Source organism: Osmerus eperlanus, chromosome 4 (assembly GCF_963692335.1).
Source record: "Osmerus eperlanus chromosome 4, fOsmEpe2.1, whole genome shotgun sequence".
NCBI lineage: Eukaryota > Metazoa > Chordata > Actinopteri > Osmeriformes > Osmeridae > Osmerus > Osmerus eperlanus.
Genome location: NC_085021.1, coordinates 9,796,465 through 9,815,246, shown reverse-complemented (window position 1 = coordinate 9,815,246; position 18,782 = coordinate 9,796,465). Strand labels below are relative to the sequence as shown.

Genomic DNA, 18,782 nt, shown 5'->3' with positions numbered 1-18,782 from the left:
TCCAATTGCATGGTGACTCCACTCAACATTAATGCCCGCAAAGGCCAGGGGTCAAAAGAGAGAACATATTCAGGGATCAGAAACGCCCTACAGCAGAGAGAAGCATGCTGACCCTTCTGCCAAAAACATATCCCAATCAGGACTGTGGTCAGGGCTGAACCACACAACCCAAGAAGAAAACAAGGACTGCACAGCGGTTTACGGTCCTACTTTCAGGCATTTGTAGGCAACAACAAAGGTGCAATATATGCAAAATGGGCATCTCAATGTGTGATCTCAAATCTGATGTACAGGCTTGTTGTTCTCTAGTGTGTCTGGTTCTTGTCTGCTGGTCACGTTGCCTAAGATGATTCCTCTCAGCTTCAGAAGACAGATGGAAAGTCAGAGGGGCAAAGATGGGTGTCTGGTGTTGAGGTCCTGGGCTGTTTACGAGAGAATTGCAAATGGAGACAAAAGGCAACCAAATGTATAAAGAACCATATGCTGCCAGTGCATATGATGGAATAAGACGTTACCACAGAAAAAAACATGCCAGTAATCAGTATAGATTTGAGCAGTCTCTACTTCTTAACTGAGTGGAGAAGTTATTAAATGAACTTCCCAGTAAGATGGACTTACACTATTTAGATATTTTTCTCATTTTTATGCTGCAAAATTCACGACAACCCATAAGGAATATAGAGCAAGGCATTTCAGACACAAACACAAGAGACTACAAATTAACTTGATAAATGCAAAAAGAGGATAAAGAAATTGAACTGAAGAGAGGATAAACAATTTTAGGTAACTGACATTTAAACAGCCATCTTGCATACTGACACAGCTTTAAATAGTGCCACTGTGTAAGTATTACTATCACCTTAAATGGCTGCTTTTTCAATTCAACAACCATAATGGTTTTGTAATTATAACTTACACGGATAAGTACACACTATGGTAAGCCACTGCAACCTGCAAATGACAACATAAACAAATTTTATTGGTTTTATAATGCTTAACATAAATCAAAAGCTTGCATTCACCAGGGCCATTTATTATAATAACTTGTATTCATTATAACCAATAATAAAATTACTTCTACTAATAAGTTGTAATAATTGTTCTATGACTATCTTCGGTAGCTAATGCATTACTGTGCTCATTGGGTCATCAGCTACTTCATCTATTCAAAAACATCCTGAGCTGAAAATAACTGTTGGCTGTCCCTTCTACTTCTTCAAAAAGAAAAGGTTGATAACTTGTAAGATTTAAATAAAAAATACACTGCATACAGGATACAATAAAACGTAATACATTTTTAATAAAATAGACATTTAACAAAAAACATCTAAAATACATTTAGTTTCATTTGTCAACAGATGTCATTCTTCATCGTCAGGTAAAAGCAATTAAGCATACAAAATTAAAACATCGAAAATCAGACTACTTATTTTGTAAATTCCTTATGTGCGCAGTACACATACACACACTCATGTGCACACACACACAATCACACACACAGAAACACATTTACTTACAGCACTATGAATTTAGCAATTTACTGTACTTCCAAACATGCAGATGAGCATCCAGCCTGGAGCTTGGCCAATCTGAGCTTTATGTAGGGCTGGGTCTTTAGGTTCAGAATCATGTGATTTTCTGGAAGAAGTATCCCCCATCCCTCCTCCCTAGCTCTGCCCCAGAGTGGCCTCTGCTAGGCTATGTTTCCAGGAAAGGGGCCTACAGGACAGGCTGTGAGGCCTACACAGGGAGAGATTGGCTCATTGAGAAAAACAAAAACACAGAGGGGAGGTGGGAAGACTCTCCCTTCTTACATAAGTCGGCCTCCATGACAGAAAAAAGTTCCCCGCCACAATGCAAAGAAAAACCTGTCTGGCCGCTCTCTCAGTAATGGCACTGGCATTTCAGGGCTGAAGTTTGAGCAACAGCAGTATCAGTTTACAGCAAGTGAAGGCAGTAATTCCACTGGCATGCCAGCACACAAAATCAAAACATCAATAACATATGCATTGGAACTTTAGCTGCTTTGCAGCATGGACAGAACTGCAAATAGGGATTATATAAAAAGACAAATGATACAAAGGGGGGTTTCTTTCTTACATTTGACAATGTTTAAAAATATTTTCACAAGACATCATATAAAAACATCTTATAGTTGTTGTTCATTATACTGTGCAGGGCTGGTGGTCTAGCACTGATCAAACATTCCCTGCCCCAGGGGATTAGTTATCTCTTTTAGTCAACAGTGCCACCTTGTGGCGGAGAAGTGAAATAGCAAGTTCAAAATAAAAGAACTACTTTTTTTTATTACAGTAAAAGACTTTCAGCTTCTGAGTTCAAGAGTCAAACTCAGGCTGCTCCTCGATCAGAACTGTGGTGTCATTTCTTCTGCTGGTGGGGAGGTCTAGACATGACACCCCCAAAGCTATCAGACACAACCATGCCTGAGAAAAAGCAAGAGATAGACAAAGAGAGAGAGGATGCGCAATTATTAGAGAACATTCTCAAACACATTCCATTCACTGCTACGTTAAGAAAGTTAATAGGTTGAGAAATTAACATGTAAATAGTCTTGCCTGGAGTAAAACATGGTCCAGAATGTAGGTAACTTACCAGGTAACCTACAAATCCCAGATAGGCTAGAGAGAGAATTGCAGCCAGAACATAGAGCCAGATACTCTGGAGTGTAGTTACATAAACCACTACAAAATACATGTTGATGGCACACACCAACAAGATCAACACTCCTCCTCCTATCTTCCAAACTCTAAAATAATAAAAGATAATAAAAGAGGGTTAGGGGTAATTAAAAGAGAGTTAATCTGTATAATCAGCTACAATAGTTTCGAAGGACATATAGGCGCTTTCTCTGAGGACACTTACAATGCATTAGCAAAATCATGCATAAGGGATGCCAGGCTGGTGAAAGTTAGGATGGGGATCAGGGCAAACGGCAACTGAAAGAGTGAAAGAAGAGAAGAAAAAAGTATCAACTGAACTTGTTCTTTGGAATAACCATGTGCTCAATAACAATACTGACTTTGTGGAAAGGATATCCCAGCGTCCTGAAACCTTACTCGACCCCGGAGCGACCCTGGGTGACCCCCCTGACCTGCATGCTCTGCAGCACGTTGAGGAAGTCGTTCATGCCCGTCAGGTGCTGCACGTCCTGGAAGATGGCCACCAGCAGGGTGGGAGTGATGGCGATGGAACGGGTCAGCAACACCCGAGTGAAACGCGACCAGTGCAAGTTCAGGAAGCCCTGACAGAGAGAAGGGAGGAACACGCTCACAGACGTCCACTTCAGCAACAAGCCGCTCAGTAAACCAAACGGATCGAACCTCGAAACCTTCTGAGAGCACCAGAGTGGGTGAGTGCTGGAGCGTGACCCTGTCTCTCAGCTGACTTCCTGTGTCTACACACTGACCTCCATGACAAACTGGCCAGAGTAGGTCCCTGTCATGGTGGAGCTCTGGCCTGCAGCCAGGATCCCCACAGCCCAGATGTAGAGGGCAGCCGGGCCGAAGAAGCAGCCGAGCACCACACCCTAACCCCAGCAACCAGGACGACAGGGCCCATTCATGGAGAGGACACAAGCAGAGGACACAATGCAGTCATGCAGGGGAGAGGACACAAGCAGAGGACCTGAATAGCGGCATTCCCTCTGTGTTCAGGATCAGGAGCTCACCCCTTTGAAGATGTCCACCCGTAGTGTGCTGTTGTCAAGTGGAAAGAGGCCAACGTGGGGACTGCCGGTAGCATTGCATACATTATACTATAGGGCACAATAACATGTCAAAACAAATGTTAAGGATCCAAATGTTAAGGATCCTGTACATACGACAATAAACTTGAATTGTTTGAAATCATCAATACAAAATTAGACATTAGTAACCAATTGAACAACCTTGGTAAAGCATAATACAAACCACTTCAATATTTGTGCGTCCATAGAATGCCTCGGCGAACACAGCCACCACGAAAACATTGATGAGAAAAGAGATGAAGAGGGCAATGGACGACTCAATAAAGAAGTATTTGTTGGCCTCCTTGACCTCCTTCTTGCTAGACCGGTCAATCTGTCGAGACTATGACAGACACATTTATAAAACTGTTATTGATTCAGGCTCTGCAGAGCGGAAGACCTCATGGTCAATTCAACCATTCCACATTGTGTGGAACTCCACAAATATCATATTAATAGTACCACCCTTGGGTACTGTACACAGCTAAATAAATGTTGTTTCACTCTACTCTGCCACAGCACTGACAATATTTTCTAGCTAAATTAAGAAATATATATTTGAGAGTCTGGAACAAATGTCCTATCTATCCACTAAACCTTCAAATCGGTCTCTGCCTCAAATAAATCTATGAATTTGTCCATCTGTCTGGCCTATCTACATTTCAGTCCACCCCCCCTACAGTGTACCTTGACGAGTGCCGAGTGCAGGTAGATGTTGTGTGGCATGATGACTGCCCCCACGATGCCCACGGCCTGCTGGAGCTGGGCTGCTCCACAGCCCTCACAGTAGGGGACGAACATTCCCCTCAGCAGCTGACCCTGGTCTGGAGCCACCGTCACATACTGGAGGGGATGAACAGGTCAGCAGAGCCTTCACACACTCACACACACGCTCACACACCCACACTCACACACATACACACTCACAGATACATCCGGTGTTACAACACTTGGCAGTGAGAAACAGGAACAACCTTGTTTTATATCATTGTAAAAGTAATTGTTTCCTCAACTTTCTCATAAAGTGAAGTATGACCTACTGTATTGGGAGAAAAGGTTGTTAAGTTCATGGTTTACCTCATATCCAAATGTGATGGCCATGATGGTGATAAGGAGCCCAAAGAAGGCTTCAAGCTTCCTCAGACCTAAACCAAGATCATAGCAACATCACTTATAGATATAAAGCAGTAACTTCTCACTAGTCTTCAGCACGCCATTTGCCGGGTTTCCCAGATTCGTTAAGAAGCTTTTAACGCTAAGAGCTTCTTAGGAGCGTTCTAAGAGCTTCTTAGGAGCGTTCTAGGAGAGTTAGAACGCTCCTAGAACGCTCCTAAGAAGTATAGGTAAGGAAGACCTGCATATGGCCACAGTGACCTACCATACTTATCTAAGAAGAGGAAGACAAACGTGTCAATGATGGTGATGAGAACACCTCCCCACAGTGGGATCCTGCACAAACACACACACACAGTGAGGTATTGTCCTAGGTTTGGCATGTGTCGTGAGTGTTGCATGCTGTGGTGGGTGGTATGCAATGATGTTACCTGCCAGAGGAGAGGAGGTTAAATGCAATAGCACATCCAATGACTTCCTGCATGTCTGAACCAATGATAGCCAGCTCCACCATTAACCACAGGATAATACGGGGAACCTGTGAGGAAGACATGGCAGTTACCAGTCCATTTTCTGGTTTGCGTTGTCATATGTAAAGTAATCTTAAGGTGTAGCTAAATGTGACGCGCTAACTGCAAACCCACGTTACCAACAGGTAGGTAATGCTGCAAAAGGAAAACCCATTTGAAGGGTGAGATATTAGGAGAGATATTTAAAGAGGGAAAGATAGTGAGTGAGAGCGAGAGAGAGCGAGAGCGAGAGCGAGAGCGAGAGCGAGAGCGAGAGAGAGAGAGAGAGAGAGAAAGAGAGAGCTCACTGTGCGGTACTGGCAGTGACAGACTTCTGCCAGGTGCATCCCTGTGACCACGCCCAGTCGAGCTGCCAACCTCTGGAGCAGTAGACCAATGATGGTGGCTCCCAGTAGCACCCACAGCAGCTAAAAGGAAGACAACAGGCCCTTCATCTGTTAATCATCCACTCATGAAGTAGTACTATATTTACATTTAGTCATTTAGCAGACGCTCTTATCCAGAGCGGCTTACAGTAAGTAAATATATACTATATAATAACAAGAATGGACTGTATTGTATGGAACATTCCTTTCAGTACCTTGAAGCCAGCCTTGGCCCCAGACTGCAGGTCGGACTCTATGTTCCCTGGGTCAAGGTAGGCAATGCTCATTAAAAACCCAGGGCCAGTGTAGGCCCACAGCTTACGGAAACTGAACCCCATCTGAAATATTGAGGTATGGGATTTTTAGCAAGGACTCAACATGCCACTGTTTAATCCAATAAATAAAACATAGTACATTTATATGGAACAAAGCGGTCTATCATTGTAAATGCATTTGAAGTCAGAGGATAGCATTCAGATCCATACCTGACTGGTTTCCTCTGGAATGATGACCTTCTGATCAAAATAGGTACCAGACACAGTGTCATTGTGACCATCTGGGAACACAGAGGGGGAAGGAGTTCCTCGCCGAGTGCCTGTGGTCTTGACCACTGACGTCCCCTGGGACGTGTCACCTGAAACATGAAGCACAATGGAACCAAGGAACCGCAACAACTTCTGAACACACAACTCTCAAGTCAATCAGGGACACGCTGACGTAGCAGAACCGCGGTGTGATTCATGCAACTTTTACGGCTCTCCTGTTATCGAGAAAGTTATATTTGTTTCCGGACGGATGCTGCCAAGTATGAACCAGTTGACATCTTTGTTTTGGTGGCAGATTACTAACAGAGGAATTTTCTAATCCAACTTTCACAGTCTTGAATGGAATTTAGTCAGCCTACACTTTGTACAGAAAACAGGTCAAGTTTAGTTAAGCCTCATACCTCCCCCTGGATCCTGGTCTGTGGTCATACTGGGTGGTAAAGACGAGATGTGGATGTTCTCAGAGAGTGGGGTTCTGTCTGAAAACATAAGTTTGATAATTACTGGAATGGTAGCTAAGTGTAAACATAACTAATCCATACACAGAGACTTGGCATAAACAACAATTATGATGTTATGGGCTAGGTACAGAGGTCCCTTGAGAATATTACTATCGAGGGGGCTATAAAGTGAGTCTGAAAAAAGTAAATAATTATGTAAATTAAGGGCTCGCTTCGATATTTAACGCCAAATATGCAAATCATGTAGATCATGACATAATTGGTGACACTCCAGTGGGCAGCGATTCTTGAACATGAAGCCAAAATGATCAAAAACCTGCAATATATTATAGTAAAACCATAACTGATGTAACCAACCACGTTGCTTTATTGTGGGATATCTCACTACGAACCATAGCATCCTCTTACCTCGAAAGAGAAAGGAGAATGTCTTGGAAGGCATACCGACGCGTTTGGTAATCTCCTAAAGAATATCTTTTTATCCCAAAATAAACTCCGAAATAGAAAATGTATGGAGACTAGAAGACGTGTCGGAGACGCAATTCATTCAGCTAACTAGACTATGCATTTCTTTCATGAAGGAGTTCACTCTTCGCCTCTTCAGTTCAGATGTCACGAATGAAATAGCTAACCTTCATTTGAAGCCTATGAAGGGGAGGACTTTCCTACAGGTAAGGGGGAGGTGGCAAAGTCGTATTCCTTGTGTTTAATATGAAGGTTTAAGAGGTTTTAAACTGGTAGTTTCAGTAATTCTAGAACGATTAAGTGGGTCAATTCCGTAGACCTGTCTGGTGGAGTTTAGATGGACGCAATAAGGTACATGAAGTATATGAACTTTAGGGGTGAGATTTATGCATACAGGTGTCACCTAAGTCAGCCTTCAAGAATAAAGTGGCTTCAAAAGGTGCTTTTGAGCGCCATCTAGCCGCAGGGTAACGAGTAGCCAATTGACAGTTTTAATGTAGGAATGTCACTATAGTGAACATCAAAGAATTCCGGCCAAAGAATTAGTTTGGAGTTCATACGAAGAAATAATTGATTCGAAATACACATCAGCCTACAATATCAAATGTATTGTCTCAGGATTCTAAAGGAACGCTTATAAAGACGAGGTCTCTAGGTGGCGACAAATAGTCAACGTTTTACAACGGACTCCACCCTGTTGTGATTTTTTTAAGGGTGAATGTATTCAATGTTTTATCGAATATTTATGCGAAAATATTCAAATATAAAACATGCATATAATATAATGTATCCCTTTGCATTCAGGGTAGTAGTATACGTACAATGTCCCATTAAACAGTACAAGTGGGGTAAGAAAGAAAAAGAAAGACGGGGCGAGACAGTAAATAACAAGGGATCACTTGATCTCCATTTTTAATCCAATAATTTACTTATTATCAAATCTGAATTCAGCACAGTAGTTCAGCAATAGTCTGTAGTTTAGCTGACACAGCTGTAAAACATTGTTATCGGTCGGATTGACGAAAAAGAATTTCATTAAAATCAGATGAATGTAGGCGAATGTTTTGTATTTTAGTAAGCACCGATCTGAAGTTGAGCAACATTTGAATTGCTTCTATGACATGTGATGAAGAATAAAATGATATGCCCATGCAAAAAACCCTGTGAAATGTACATACAGTATATCTTTATTGCAACGAAGATAGGGGTCACAGGAATCTTATTGATTTTTTTTCTTTCTTTCTTTTTATTTGCCTATCCCTTGTGTAGATGTAAAAGTCAGTATGGCTGTTCTTGTGGATGTAGTGTGTATTTTTCTTAGTTCAGTCCGTATTTAGAACTAAAGTTATATTTTTGATTTGTAGAGCAGGTGAGATCATTATTCAGAGTTGATCAGAGATGCTTCACGTGTATGGAAGTTCATTATTATCTTGTTAATATTCCAGTATAAAATCAAAATGAGTAAAAAAAAAATGATTACAAAAACAAGACAATCAAATTAAATGAAAAAATGTGCATCCTGAAATTGAACTGGAAAACTATCTGTTTCCTTGATTTAGGTAATAAAGCCTGTCAGAATTTCTTTTGTCTTTTTTGTCTTTTTTTACATTTGATGTCATCCATAATACTTTCAAAGTTCTTCAAATATTAAAAACAAGCATCTGTCCTTTTTGCTAAGAGACAAGAGGAAGGATCCACATGTGTGCTGTCTGTTGATGCCCGGGGCATTCCTCCACGTATCCTCAGATTTGAAGGCATTGCCATGACAGCCTGTGAGTCAGTATGTATCCCCCCGCCTCCCTGCACATGCCCAACCTCATACGGTGGTGACCCTCATCACCACCTCGCGGTTAGCAGCTGAGCTAATGCGTGGGTCATTGGGCCGCAGCTGGCTCAGGATGTGTAGGATGGTGTAGCCACAGTGGTGGTTGAGGATAGTCCTGAACCTCTGGCTCCTACGCCCTCCACCACTGCTGCCCAGACCGTGGGGGTTACTACGAGAGCCCCGGCTCCCAGTCTTATTGGAGCTCAGTGGGTCCCCCAGGTCCTTGGACTTCTCATAGTTCAGAACTTTCCACTGCTGATTGACAGCTTGCCAGCGCTTGAAGATTCGGTACACAGAGGAGCCCTCGTGGATTATAAGGCCTGGACAAAGATATAATGGGACAAATAGAGGTTTGAGAGCAGGAGTGAATAGTTGCATGACCCTATCTTGGATAACAGCAAGGAATTCAATCGCTCAAACAAACTGTAGTACCTTTCGGAGCATAATGACAGTTGACTATTAGTTTACAAGGCCCATTTAAAAGCTCCATCATAACAATCTCTCCTCACCAATGCAGACGATGTCCATGAAACCGTACATGCCATAGCAGATCTGGAAGAGCAGATCCTGGCGCTGCCAGCGGGCCGAGGGGCTGAGAGAAGACCAGATGAGCCAGGAGATGCTGGCGATGAGGAACAGGGAGCCCAGGATGATGGCAGCGATCTGCACCTTCTCAATCACCGTCAGCGAGATGGCCTGCCACTGGAGGTAAGATGTTATGACCTCACTGGGTTAGTACAGGATGCACTGTGACAAGGGGGCCTTGTCAGCCATGGGCCTGGCAGCCCGTTGGCCTCGTTACAGGAGCAAAGCCTCAACGAGGCACACCTGTTCCTCATCTACCTCACGCCTGGTGAGTACAAAAGGGGACAAACAGGGGCAATAGGGGGTTGACATGGTTTTGTGCTACACAGACTTGCCGTAGGAAAAACGAGACCAACCACATGAGCCAGGAGGGCTGAAGGAAGAGACCCTGGAAGAACAAGAAACACGCCGACGTAACTCAGTTTTTGTTAATGTTTTTTTGTTTTGTACCAAAAGGTGCTATCAAAACCCTTTGACGTACCTTCTCTCTTGGAGTCTGTCTCCGTGCTTCACAGCACGTAGAGGTCCAGAGAGACTCAGTCACACAGTCACACATACACTTCCTCACAGGTACATTTTCTCTAGCCCACTACACACAAACACACACTCACACTGCCTCACGCACACATATACGTATGTACACTTCCTCACACATAAGCACACACACACACACACACACACACACACACACACACACATAGAGGAACAGTGATGCATGCCATAGTCCTCACACCATCACTCTGAGCTCTAGAGAGACATGACGCCTAGAGCTCTACAGCAGAGCACTCCCTATCAGTAATTCTGGGATTGTTGCTCTGCTCCACCATAGTGTCAAGGGAAAAACTTGTTTTACCGGGCATAACGTCTCTGTGTGACACATGCTCATGTAATTGGACAAAAATACAGCCCAAAGTGCACGCAGTTAATCACGACTGACGTGTTCAACGCCCTTGTCCATTGTTGCCTCCTTGTCGACAAGTGATGGTGGGCCGGCATGGAGAGGAGATGGATGCGGAGGACACATACCTGCAGTGGGTTCTTGGTGCTGATGGCCAGGACCTGGTACTTGAAGTAGCACAGCTCACAGCTCCAGGAGCCTCTCTCGCTGATCCAGCGGATGAGGCAGGGCTGGTGGGTGCAGCGGACCGAGCCGGCGCAGCGACACGGGCTCAGCAGCTCCCCCTGCAGGAGGGACAGATGCGCCACAAAAACATCAGCTGGACCGTCATCCCAACCGTCATCCCAACCAGGCGGGTCAATATCATGGAACACACCGCCCATCAATGAATCCACACTTCCACTTAGAATTCATGGCAAATACCCTCGCTTTCTCTCCTGACACGTCAAAGGCATTGTATCCGCACAGCACTTAAAATGCACAGCCTATACGTTGCGTCATTCGAAACGAGATCGCCTGTGTGGATTCTGGAATGAAGCCAATGTCTTTCTAAAGCCACGCCAGCAATCTAAGTAGTCGTCTGCGGTAAGAGAATGGACACACAACCACACAACCGTGGCACCTGGCTCTGTGTGTAATTTGTAATATTAAGGTATAGTCACTAACACCATCTCTTCCTTGGTCGACGCAGAAAATGGAAAACCATGGCATTTATTACTGTTTCATATCCAACCCTGAGGTGAAAAAGGTTCAAATGTCAGTGATGAAGTTCGCGTTTTAGTCATCAGTTTTAGGAATTATGCATGAATCATTAGTAGATCAAAGCGTGGGCACAGCATGATGCCTGGCCCTGTCGGTGGGTTGGGGCCTATTACCGGCAGGATCTGACGGCATCGTGATGGGAGTATTCAAGGGCAGGGAGGTGAAGGAGAGGTGAACCATTCCACCCCTACTGTTTGCATAGACTCTCAGTGAACTCAATCAATACGACTCACAGCAACACCTACAGCAAACATCACCCTCGTGGTCCAACAGAAGGAGCTTTCAGGGGTCAACTCATGATTAAAAAGTGGGGCCGTTTCAGTTATCTACCAAGTTGGATGAACTGTTGTGTTATGCAAGCCGAATTTGCTCAAGTGCAAAAAAGTCCAGTGCACTGCTCGCATACAAAGCAGAATTTCTGTCCAGATAAAACAATCCTCATCATCCATACAAAGCCTCTTCAGATCTACCCGTGTACTTTACATGTGGACACATTCTGTAACAGAAACCCAACCAATGTCTTTTTTGGTTTTGTTGGTGGAGGAGTTTGACCTGTTTAACCCATGCTTATAGAATGCACCTCCTCACACTCTTAATTACCTCTTAATTACAGCTTTCACAAAGGAACGCCAAGATCATACTGACTCATCTTTTCTATTCCTTTTTGTTCTCTTTTTTCCCTGACCTTGCCTAACTTGTTCAACCATCAACTAAAGGAGCTGATGTTATTAGCTACTGTAGCCTTAAACAGACTTACATGGAAAGCACCATATGGCACCCATAAACTTCCATAACTGATTATGACACTTTTAAGATGACACAGAATAGGTCAGCAATACTTTTTTGCATTTGGGTAAATGTCAAGCCGGGTAAAAACTGATGTGTGTGTGCCAACCATTGCAGTATAATAACATTCAGGTCCCAGCGCTATCAAAATATTACAGTATCCAATAACCTACACCCAATACATCATATATCACATTCTAGTTAGAAGTCCCATCTCCCGTTCATCAGCCAATGCTAGCCTGTTGTGGCAAGTCAAGTAGAATCAGGGGGGCACCTTGCGTGGTGTTCTGACAGGTATGACAGGTATTGGGATTCATATTCCAGACCTCCCACTGAGTTAGGTTATTACATGTGTGTGGAGGTAATTGACCAGCTGACAGGGACATGATTCAGTCCCCTGTCATGACCTACTTGAATAATGAAACAGCATTAAGATGACAACGTAATGCAAGATTGCTTTAAAGGCAGTGGGGAACAATAAGTCAACATTGTACGAAATTCAGATTTCTTGTTGTGGTTGTATGTGTATGTGAAGATGGTGGTTGCATTTTTCCTGTCTATGCATGTAATTGCTTCAGAGGTTCTACGTAAAATCCAAGTTTTACACCTGGCAAACAATGTCAATAGAAACACAAACAAGTTGTTTGGGAATGCCCAACCAATTTGTGCCATTTACAAGCAATTACAATTCCATCGTGATATTTCATTTCTGATATCACAGGGGGTTTGAGTTCTTGTGTGTTGCTGGTATACAGACTGTGAGAATGCTTGTGATTGGAGCTCTGCTAACAAGTTCAGTCACAGTTTATATATACTATAAATGAGCACATCCATGTAATCACACCATTAGTGACAAACATAATATTCAAGGAAGTGACTAAGAGTGACTAAGAGGTAATTTACATCTGTGCTCCCACAGCACTTACAGCATTTCTAATTATTGGGAGGCAAAGGATGACCTGCTGGAGGCAGCCCGTTACAGGTTCCTGTACATCTGGCGAGTCAAGATTTGGCTGCCGACCAAAGATCTGTTCATTGTTCTGCCCCTACCTTTCTAGTCCTAACAGCAAGGGTTAAACAAATGTGTTTGAGAATCATGTTTAGGGAATTGATGGATCACCCCTTTGCATTCAGACTGATTTTGATCCCCGTATAAATGAATAATACAGTATAACAGTACCGTACCAGTCGGCAGCCCACTCCCTATACTCATCCATCTCACTGTCCCGTTCTCCCTTTATATTGTCAAACTTTCTTTGTTGCTTGTCAGCAACCTTATGGGACGACCTAATTCGCTTTGCTTGTGCTGTACATCTCCAGAGCTCTGAAACACATACTGTCAACCTGCCAAATCAGTTCTCAGCTTTGATAGAATCCAAACATTCATTCATACAAAATACTGATTAACGATGACATCCTGCAGCTGGACAGAGTTAGAGGGAATGTGGGACGGAGAGTATACCTGCTCAGGGCCTTGGAAGCAGATCCGACACTGGGGCGTGCGCATGCTGCTCGAGCTGCTGGTGAGAGACACGGCGTCCAGGCCCATTTGCAGTTTGGGGTCCTTCTCCTCAAACGCCAGGCTCCGGGGCCGAGGATCACTACCATAGTACTCCTCCTCATCATCCCGGGAAGAGCAGTCGACAAAGGGAGGCCAGCCGCAGCCGCCCATCCCCAGACCTCGCATGTTTGGCCGTCTATCTGCTTCTGTGCCGGACTGTCTCGAATCGGATCGCATAAAAACCAGTACTTTCAGTTCGTTGAAAAACATGCGGATCCGATACTTGAACATGTTTGGCTACATAAGACGTATTCAGAACAGGGCAGAATGTGAAAATTAAGTGGTTTAAACAAAGGAACTGTTTTTTTTAATGTATTATTCAAATAGACGAAATATCAAGACCATTAGGCAGTTATATTGTTGCGAATGTTTACTGCTCTAAATTGTACATTTGACTCAATTTCACCATATCCTTTCTGAATAACATCAGAGACCAGTTTTGGGATGAATATGGGATAAAGGACTTCGTCTTGGTTGTTGCCGCTCTGATGGCATTTGTGTCTAAGCCAATGCGGATCAGAGATTTTCTTCTTGAGCACCCCGAGACACTCTTTCAATATTCATTGCCAAACAACTCCTCTGCAAATTCTGTTTGGGTTGATCTTCCACTGTCCTAAAATACCTGATGTAACGTCAGCCAATAATCTTATAAGTTAATTTCTTTAACTGTCTGTCTAAATACACTTCATAAGATGCCTTGGGTTTGCAGCAGAATACATGTTTTGCTACCCAAAGCAGAAGATTGCGAGAGTGTGGACGAGAGGAGGAGTGAGCAACGTAGAGCCAGAAAATATAAAATGGGATCTTAAACAGAACGACATTCCATCTACACAGTCACGTTGGCTTCTCTTGTCAAGAATCATAATCCAAAACGGTGAGGACGATGCAATGGAAGTTTGATGCAGTTTGATGCGATTTTATTGTGTCTTCTTATTGTCCCTCTGTGCCATACCAGTCGTCATATCATGATTATTTTTTAGTTCTCCTTTCTAATGTTCCCTTGTGATCCATCAAGAATCCATCCCGTTCCACCCGACATCCACTCCGATGAGATCCAACTGACAATACTGGGAATTAGCATGTTCTAAATATGGGAAAAAAAACATCCGAAGATCCTGTATCCTACCTTTAGTCGATGTTCATCGGTATTTCTTTGCAACCAAAATATGGTGCACGGAAAATGTCAATATAGGGACTGCATACAAACAATAGTTGCTGCCGTTTTTAAAATTAGAGATTCATGACGATGTCTTCGCATCCGAGAGCAATTAAAGCAGTAATGTCATTGATTATCGTATCAGATGGTGATGATAGCTACTGCTCGCAATGAGTTTCCTCCTCGAAATGGTCTGTTATGAGAGTGAACCAACGCTTCTCGTACTTCCGGAATAGTAGGCTAGTAGAATGACAAACACTGACTCTTCTCTGATTTCTCATTTTTTCATAGACAACTATCAGGTTCCAATGGCTAATGTATTCCCATAAGGCTCTGTGTAGTTGGGGAGAATAGATTCCGCTGTTTGGTTGGTTATTGACGGCCGCTGCTGTCCATGGTGCTGATTTCCCTAGTGACGTAAGCAACCACATGCATTGTACGATGTGTCTGGGAAATATAAATTAACCTTCCCCATTCTCTATTATACTGTGCACTCGTGTAAAGAAGTGACCGAGAGAGACAGCAGAGAAATTGCATATATATTTATACATTGTATGTATACAAAGGCCCGTTGATCCATGGACTCTTGGTGTGTTTGAATTATGAACTTTTCAGATTGACTTCCTTTATTAGATTCAAAGGCAACAGAGTGTCACTATATTGGACACGACCATACATATTACATAAACATTTGTCATGCTGTTTAGTCGAGTTAATATGGGATTATCACGCGTTGAGGTCTGTAGGTTCATCTGGAGTTATAGAGCTGCAGTATTATTGGCTGCCTGGCCACTGGACAACACACTCAGCATTCTGACCCAACGCACTGCTTGCAGAATCCCCTGTCTGATTGATCTGGATGGATTTTTCACACTGACCCATTGTAAATATAGATTTCTGGACTTGTGGCCGGGCCAGAGATGCCAAAGGCAGGATGTCCAGTTAACACCGCTGAGACAGAGAGGATGAGGACCTGGTGGAGCTGGACCTGGTGGAGCTGGGCCTGGTGGAGCTGGACCTGGTGGAGCTGGGCCTGGTGGTGCTGGACCTGGTGGAGCTGGGCCTGGTGGAGCTGGGCCTGGTGGAGCTGGACCTGGTGGTGCTGGGCCTGGTGGAGCTGGGCCTGGTGGAGCTGGGCCTGGTGGAGCTGGACCTGGTGGTGCTGGGCCTGGTGGAGCTGGGCCTGGTGGTGCTGGACCTGGTGGAGCTGGGCCTGGTGGAGCTGGGCCTGGTGGAGCTGGGCCTGGTGGTGCTGGGCCTGGTGGTGCTGGGCCTGGTGGAGCTGGGCCTGGTGGTGCTGGGCCTGGTGGAGCTGGGCCTGGTGGAGCTGGACCTGGTGGTGCTGGGCCTGGTGGTGCTGGGCCTGGTGGAGCTGGGCCTGGTGGAGCTGGACCTGGTGGAGCTGGGCCTGGTGGAGCTGGGCCTGGTGGTGCTGGGCCTGGTGGAGCTGGGCCTGGTGGTGCTGGGCCTGGTGGAGCTGGGCCTGGTGGAGCTGGACCTGGTGGTGCTGGGCCTGGTGGTGCTGGACCTGGTGGAGCTGGGCCTGGTGGAGCTGGACCTGGTGGTGCTGGGCCTGGTGGAGCTGGGCCTGGTGGAGCTGGACCTGGTGGAGCTGGGCCTGGTGGAGCTGGGCCTGGTGGTGCTGGGCCTGGTGGTGCTGGACCTGGGTGTAGCATGGCTGTTTGAACTGTACTGTACATTATGGTTGTCGTGATTCTCATATTGTGAATTGTGTTTCTCTGTGTTATAGGGTTCTTTATTAAATCTGCAGGCTCGCTCTCTCATCAAACTTACTGCTCTTTATTTCCAAACAAAATCACTCAATAAATAATTTCATTTAATATATTGTGAATCTATTGTTGTCATAATGTAAGTAAGCAGGGGCTTTGGGGGGGAAACAACAAAGCAATTTTATTGCTTATGTTTTTTTCCACAACTGTATTATTGATATAGCCTACTTGGCATTTGACTGGCAGTATAAAAAAAACACACACAATCCTAACAGACTTAATGGATAAAGCTAATTTATGATTACCGGATACACATTCAGTGTGTGGGTGTACATTAATTAATTAATTTATTGCAGTGTACTCCTGAGTGTGGAGGTGGAATTACTGTAATAATGATCTAATCATCTTAAAACATACCAGTCAGAACTATTGACTCAGGCATCACATGATTCATGATGACTGTATAGGTGTGCCATTTTGTGTTCTGTCAGTCAGCACAGTTTTGTTTCAAATCAGATGGTTTTGTTTGTTTCAGTCTTTATCCACAAGATGTAATACCCCCTCACATCACCTCTTCATCTCACTTTTGCTCTCCATAATTTAAATGTCCATATCCATCCTTTCTTCCTCCCCTACCGCTTCCCTCTCTCTCTATCGCCTCCGCAACGCCCTCACCTTCTCACCTTTCCTCACCCTTGGAGGCAGTGTTTCACACCTCAACCATTAACATGGCACCCTTCACCCCTCCTTTCCTCTCTATCTACCCCCTCCTTTTTCCTCCCTCTCTCCTGTCGGCATTATTATGAGCCAGTTAGAGGAAAATGACGGACTGCAAATGCATGACTGTGACAACATTAAAATCTTAATTCCATGTTATCCTTTTCCTGTGCATGTCCCATCTATAAGAGACAAATGAGAACCAAGATGCCTCACACCTCTTGAAGCTGCTTATCTTCCTATACGAGAGTGTCTCGGCTATCCACACACCCCTGCTCTCCTCCATTATTGATACGCTTATTGACCTGCTTGTCTCCTGTTCCCGATGAGAATCATTTCCCCTCATGTTTGTTCTGCCAGCACAGGGGAGGAACCTCCGTCCAGACTCGTTATGGTTGTCTCACTTCAGCATGTGTTTGTTCTCATTATTATTCTGATCACAACACTATATTTGATCATTTGAAAATAAAGGATATATTTAAGGTATTGCAGATATCGGCCAAACATTAAAAGTCAAAACAAAGCTAACCCAATGAAATTGGTGACTGCAACAATATTTCTTTATATCTTCTACAAAGTACCAAATATGTGTTTTCTGCTGTTCCACGGAGAGCCCATGCTATATCTGTGAGAGGACAGATAGCTGTCCCTGTTGGTGTGATTCTCCACAGTCACTCCAAGTTAATACACCCAGCATATGGGCCTGCATCACAGGGTACGGGCTGGCACAGGGCCCTCAGGAGAGCATGCTGACAGGATAGGGAGTGGCTCTCGTGCAGGGAGCTGGTTCATGATGTCCAAAATTACCGCGTAGTGGAAACTTGCGGGACCCAAAGCCCTTATCAGGCACAATTCACTTATATAAATATATATATATATGTCCTTACTCCCTGGGGATAACAGGGGCACGCCCTGCCAGGTCCCATCAAGCACCAGTGATTGTGTCATGTTTGTTCTCGTACTCTGTAAAGTAAAAACAATCTGTCTGTTCAGTTGAATGAGGAGCAGCCATTGTTTAGAGAACTACCTTGGGAGTCCATTTCATTTAAGGATTGAACAGATTTTGGAATGTTCACCCAGCTTTCTCTTCCCATCCTGTCTGTGGGGCTCCCATTCAGATAATGGTCACACCTGGAGAACAAACAGCTTTATGAATGAGGATTATGAGGTATTATAACTGGCTGCTGGACTTTTTATAGGCTCATAATACATTAGCAGAACCTCCACTATCCACCTTGGACTAAATATGTTGGTTATTATTATCTTGATTGCTGTCTTGTAATGAGAACAGACTGATCCTCCATGAATCACAACTACATTAGGACTTAGGAATTAAACAATTCCATTAAGCTCATTATGGCTTCTCTCTCCCGAACTGAAGAATGTAACACACTTGAATAATGCCACTGGCAATTTACATTTAATAGAATTTTAGATTATTTAAATATTAAAAGATTTTGGAAAATGTTTATGTTGCATAGTTATGTAGTGTCATACAATGTATTCCAAAGGTGGAAATAGATAAAGAAAACAATACT

General features: G+C 44.0%; 2 protein-coding genes across 2 annotated transcripts; both read right to left on the bottom strand.

Annotated features, from left to right (window-relative positions):
• Positions 1-2,086: 2,086 nt before the first annotated feature.
• Positions 2,087-7,396, bottom strand: LOC134018650 (natural resistance-associated macrophage protein 2-like). The gene is made up of 16 exons (XM_062458763.1): positions 7,168-7,396; positions 6,700-6,777; positions 6,239-6,387; positions 5,969-6,091; positions 5,676-5,795; positions 5,290-5,396; positions 5,124-5,194; positions 4,823-4,890; positions 4,433-4,588; positions 3,930-4,088; positions 3,689-3,775; positions 3,428-3,547; positions 3,113-3,262; positions 2,884-2,957; positions 2,614-2,767; positions 2,087-2,444 (listed from the first exon to the last, which is right to left on the bottom strand). Exons 1-16 carry the CDS (start codon positions 7,199-7,201, stop codon positions 2,337-2,339), a joined length of 1,758 nt encoding a protein of 585 aa, XP_062314747.1. The 5' UTR covers positions 7,202-7,396; the 3' UTR covers positions 2,087-2,336.
• A 726-nt stretch (positions 7,397-8,122) lies between these two features.
• Positions 8,123-15,195, bottom strand: marchf9 (membrane-associated ring finger (C3HC4) 9). The gene is made up of 4 exons (XM_062458764.1): positions 13,543-15,195; positions 10,661-10,816; positions 9,559-9,751; positions 8,123-9,369 (listed from the first exon to the last, which is right to left on the bottom strand). The coding sequence occupies exons 1-4, from the start codon at positions 13,870-13,872 to the stop codon at positions 9,041-9,043; spliced, it is 1,008 nt and encodes a 335-aa protein (XP_062314748.1). The 5' UTR covers positions 13,873-15,195; the 3' UTR covers positions 8,123-9,040.
• Between the last annotated feature and the right edge of the window lie 3,587 nt (positions 15,196-18,782).

Bases quoted from the DNA above. Each gene is read 5' to 3' on its own strand.
- LOC134018650 (XM_062458763.1), bottom strand. From the start codon at position 7,201: ATGCCTTCCAAGACATTCTCCTTTCTCTTTCGAG. The intron at 6,388-6,699 runs GTATGAGGCTTA...TTCATGTTTCAG, and splicing joins AGACCAGGATCCAGGGGGAG to GTGACACGTCCCAGGGGACG. The intron at 4,589-4,822 runs GTAAACCATGAA...CATCCCCTCCAG, and splicing joins CCATCACATTTGGATATGAG to TATGTGACGGTGGCTCCAGA.
- marchf9 (XM_062458764.1), bottom strand. From the start codon at position 13,872: ATGTTCAAGTATCGGATCCGCATGTTTTTCAACGAACTGAAAGTACTG. The intron at 10,817-13,542 runs GTATACTCTCCG...TCCCTCCTGCAG, and splicing joins GCTTCCAAGGCCCTGAGCAG to GGGGAGCTGCTGAGCCCGTG. The intron at 9,752-10,660 runs GTATGTGTCCTC...TCTTACCTCCAG, and splicing joins GCACCAAGAACCCACTGCAG to TGGCAGGCCATCTCGCTGAC.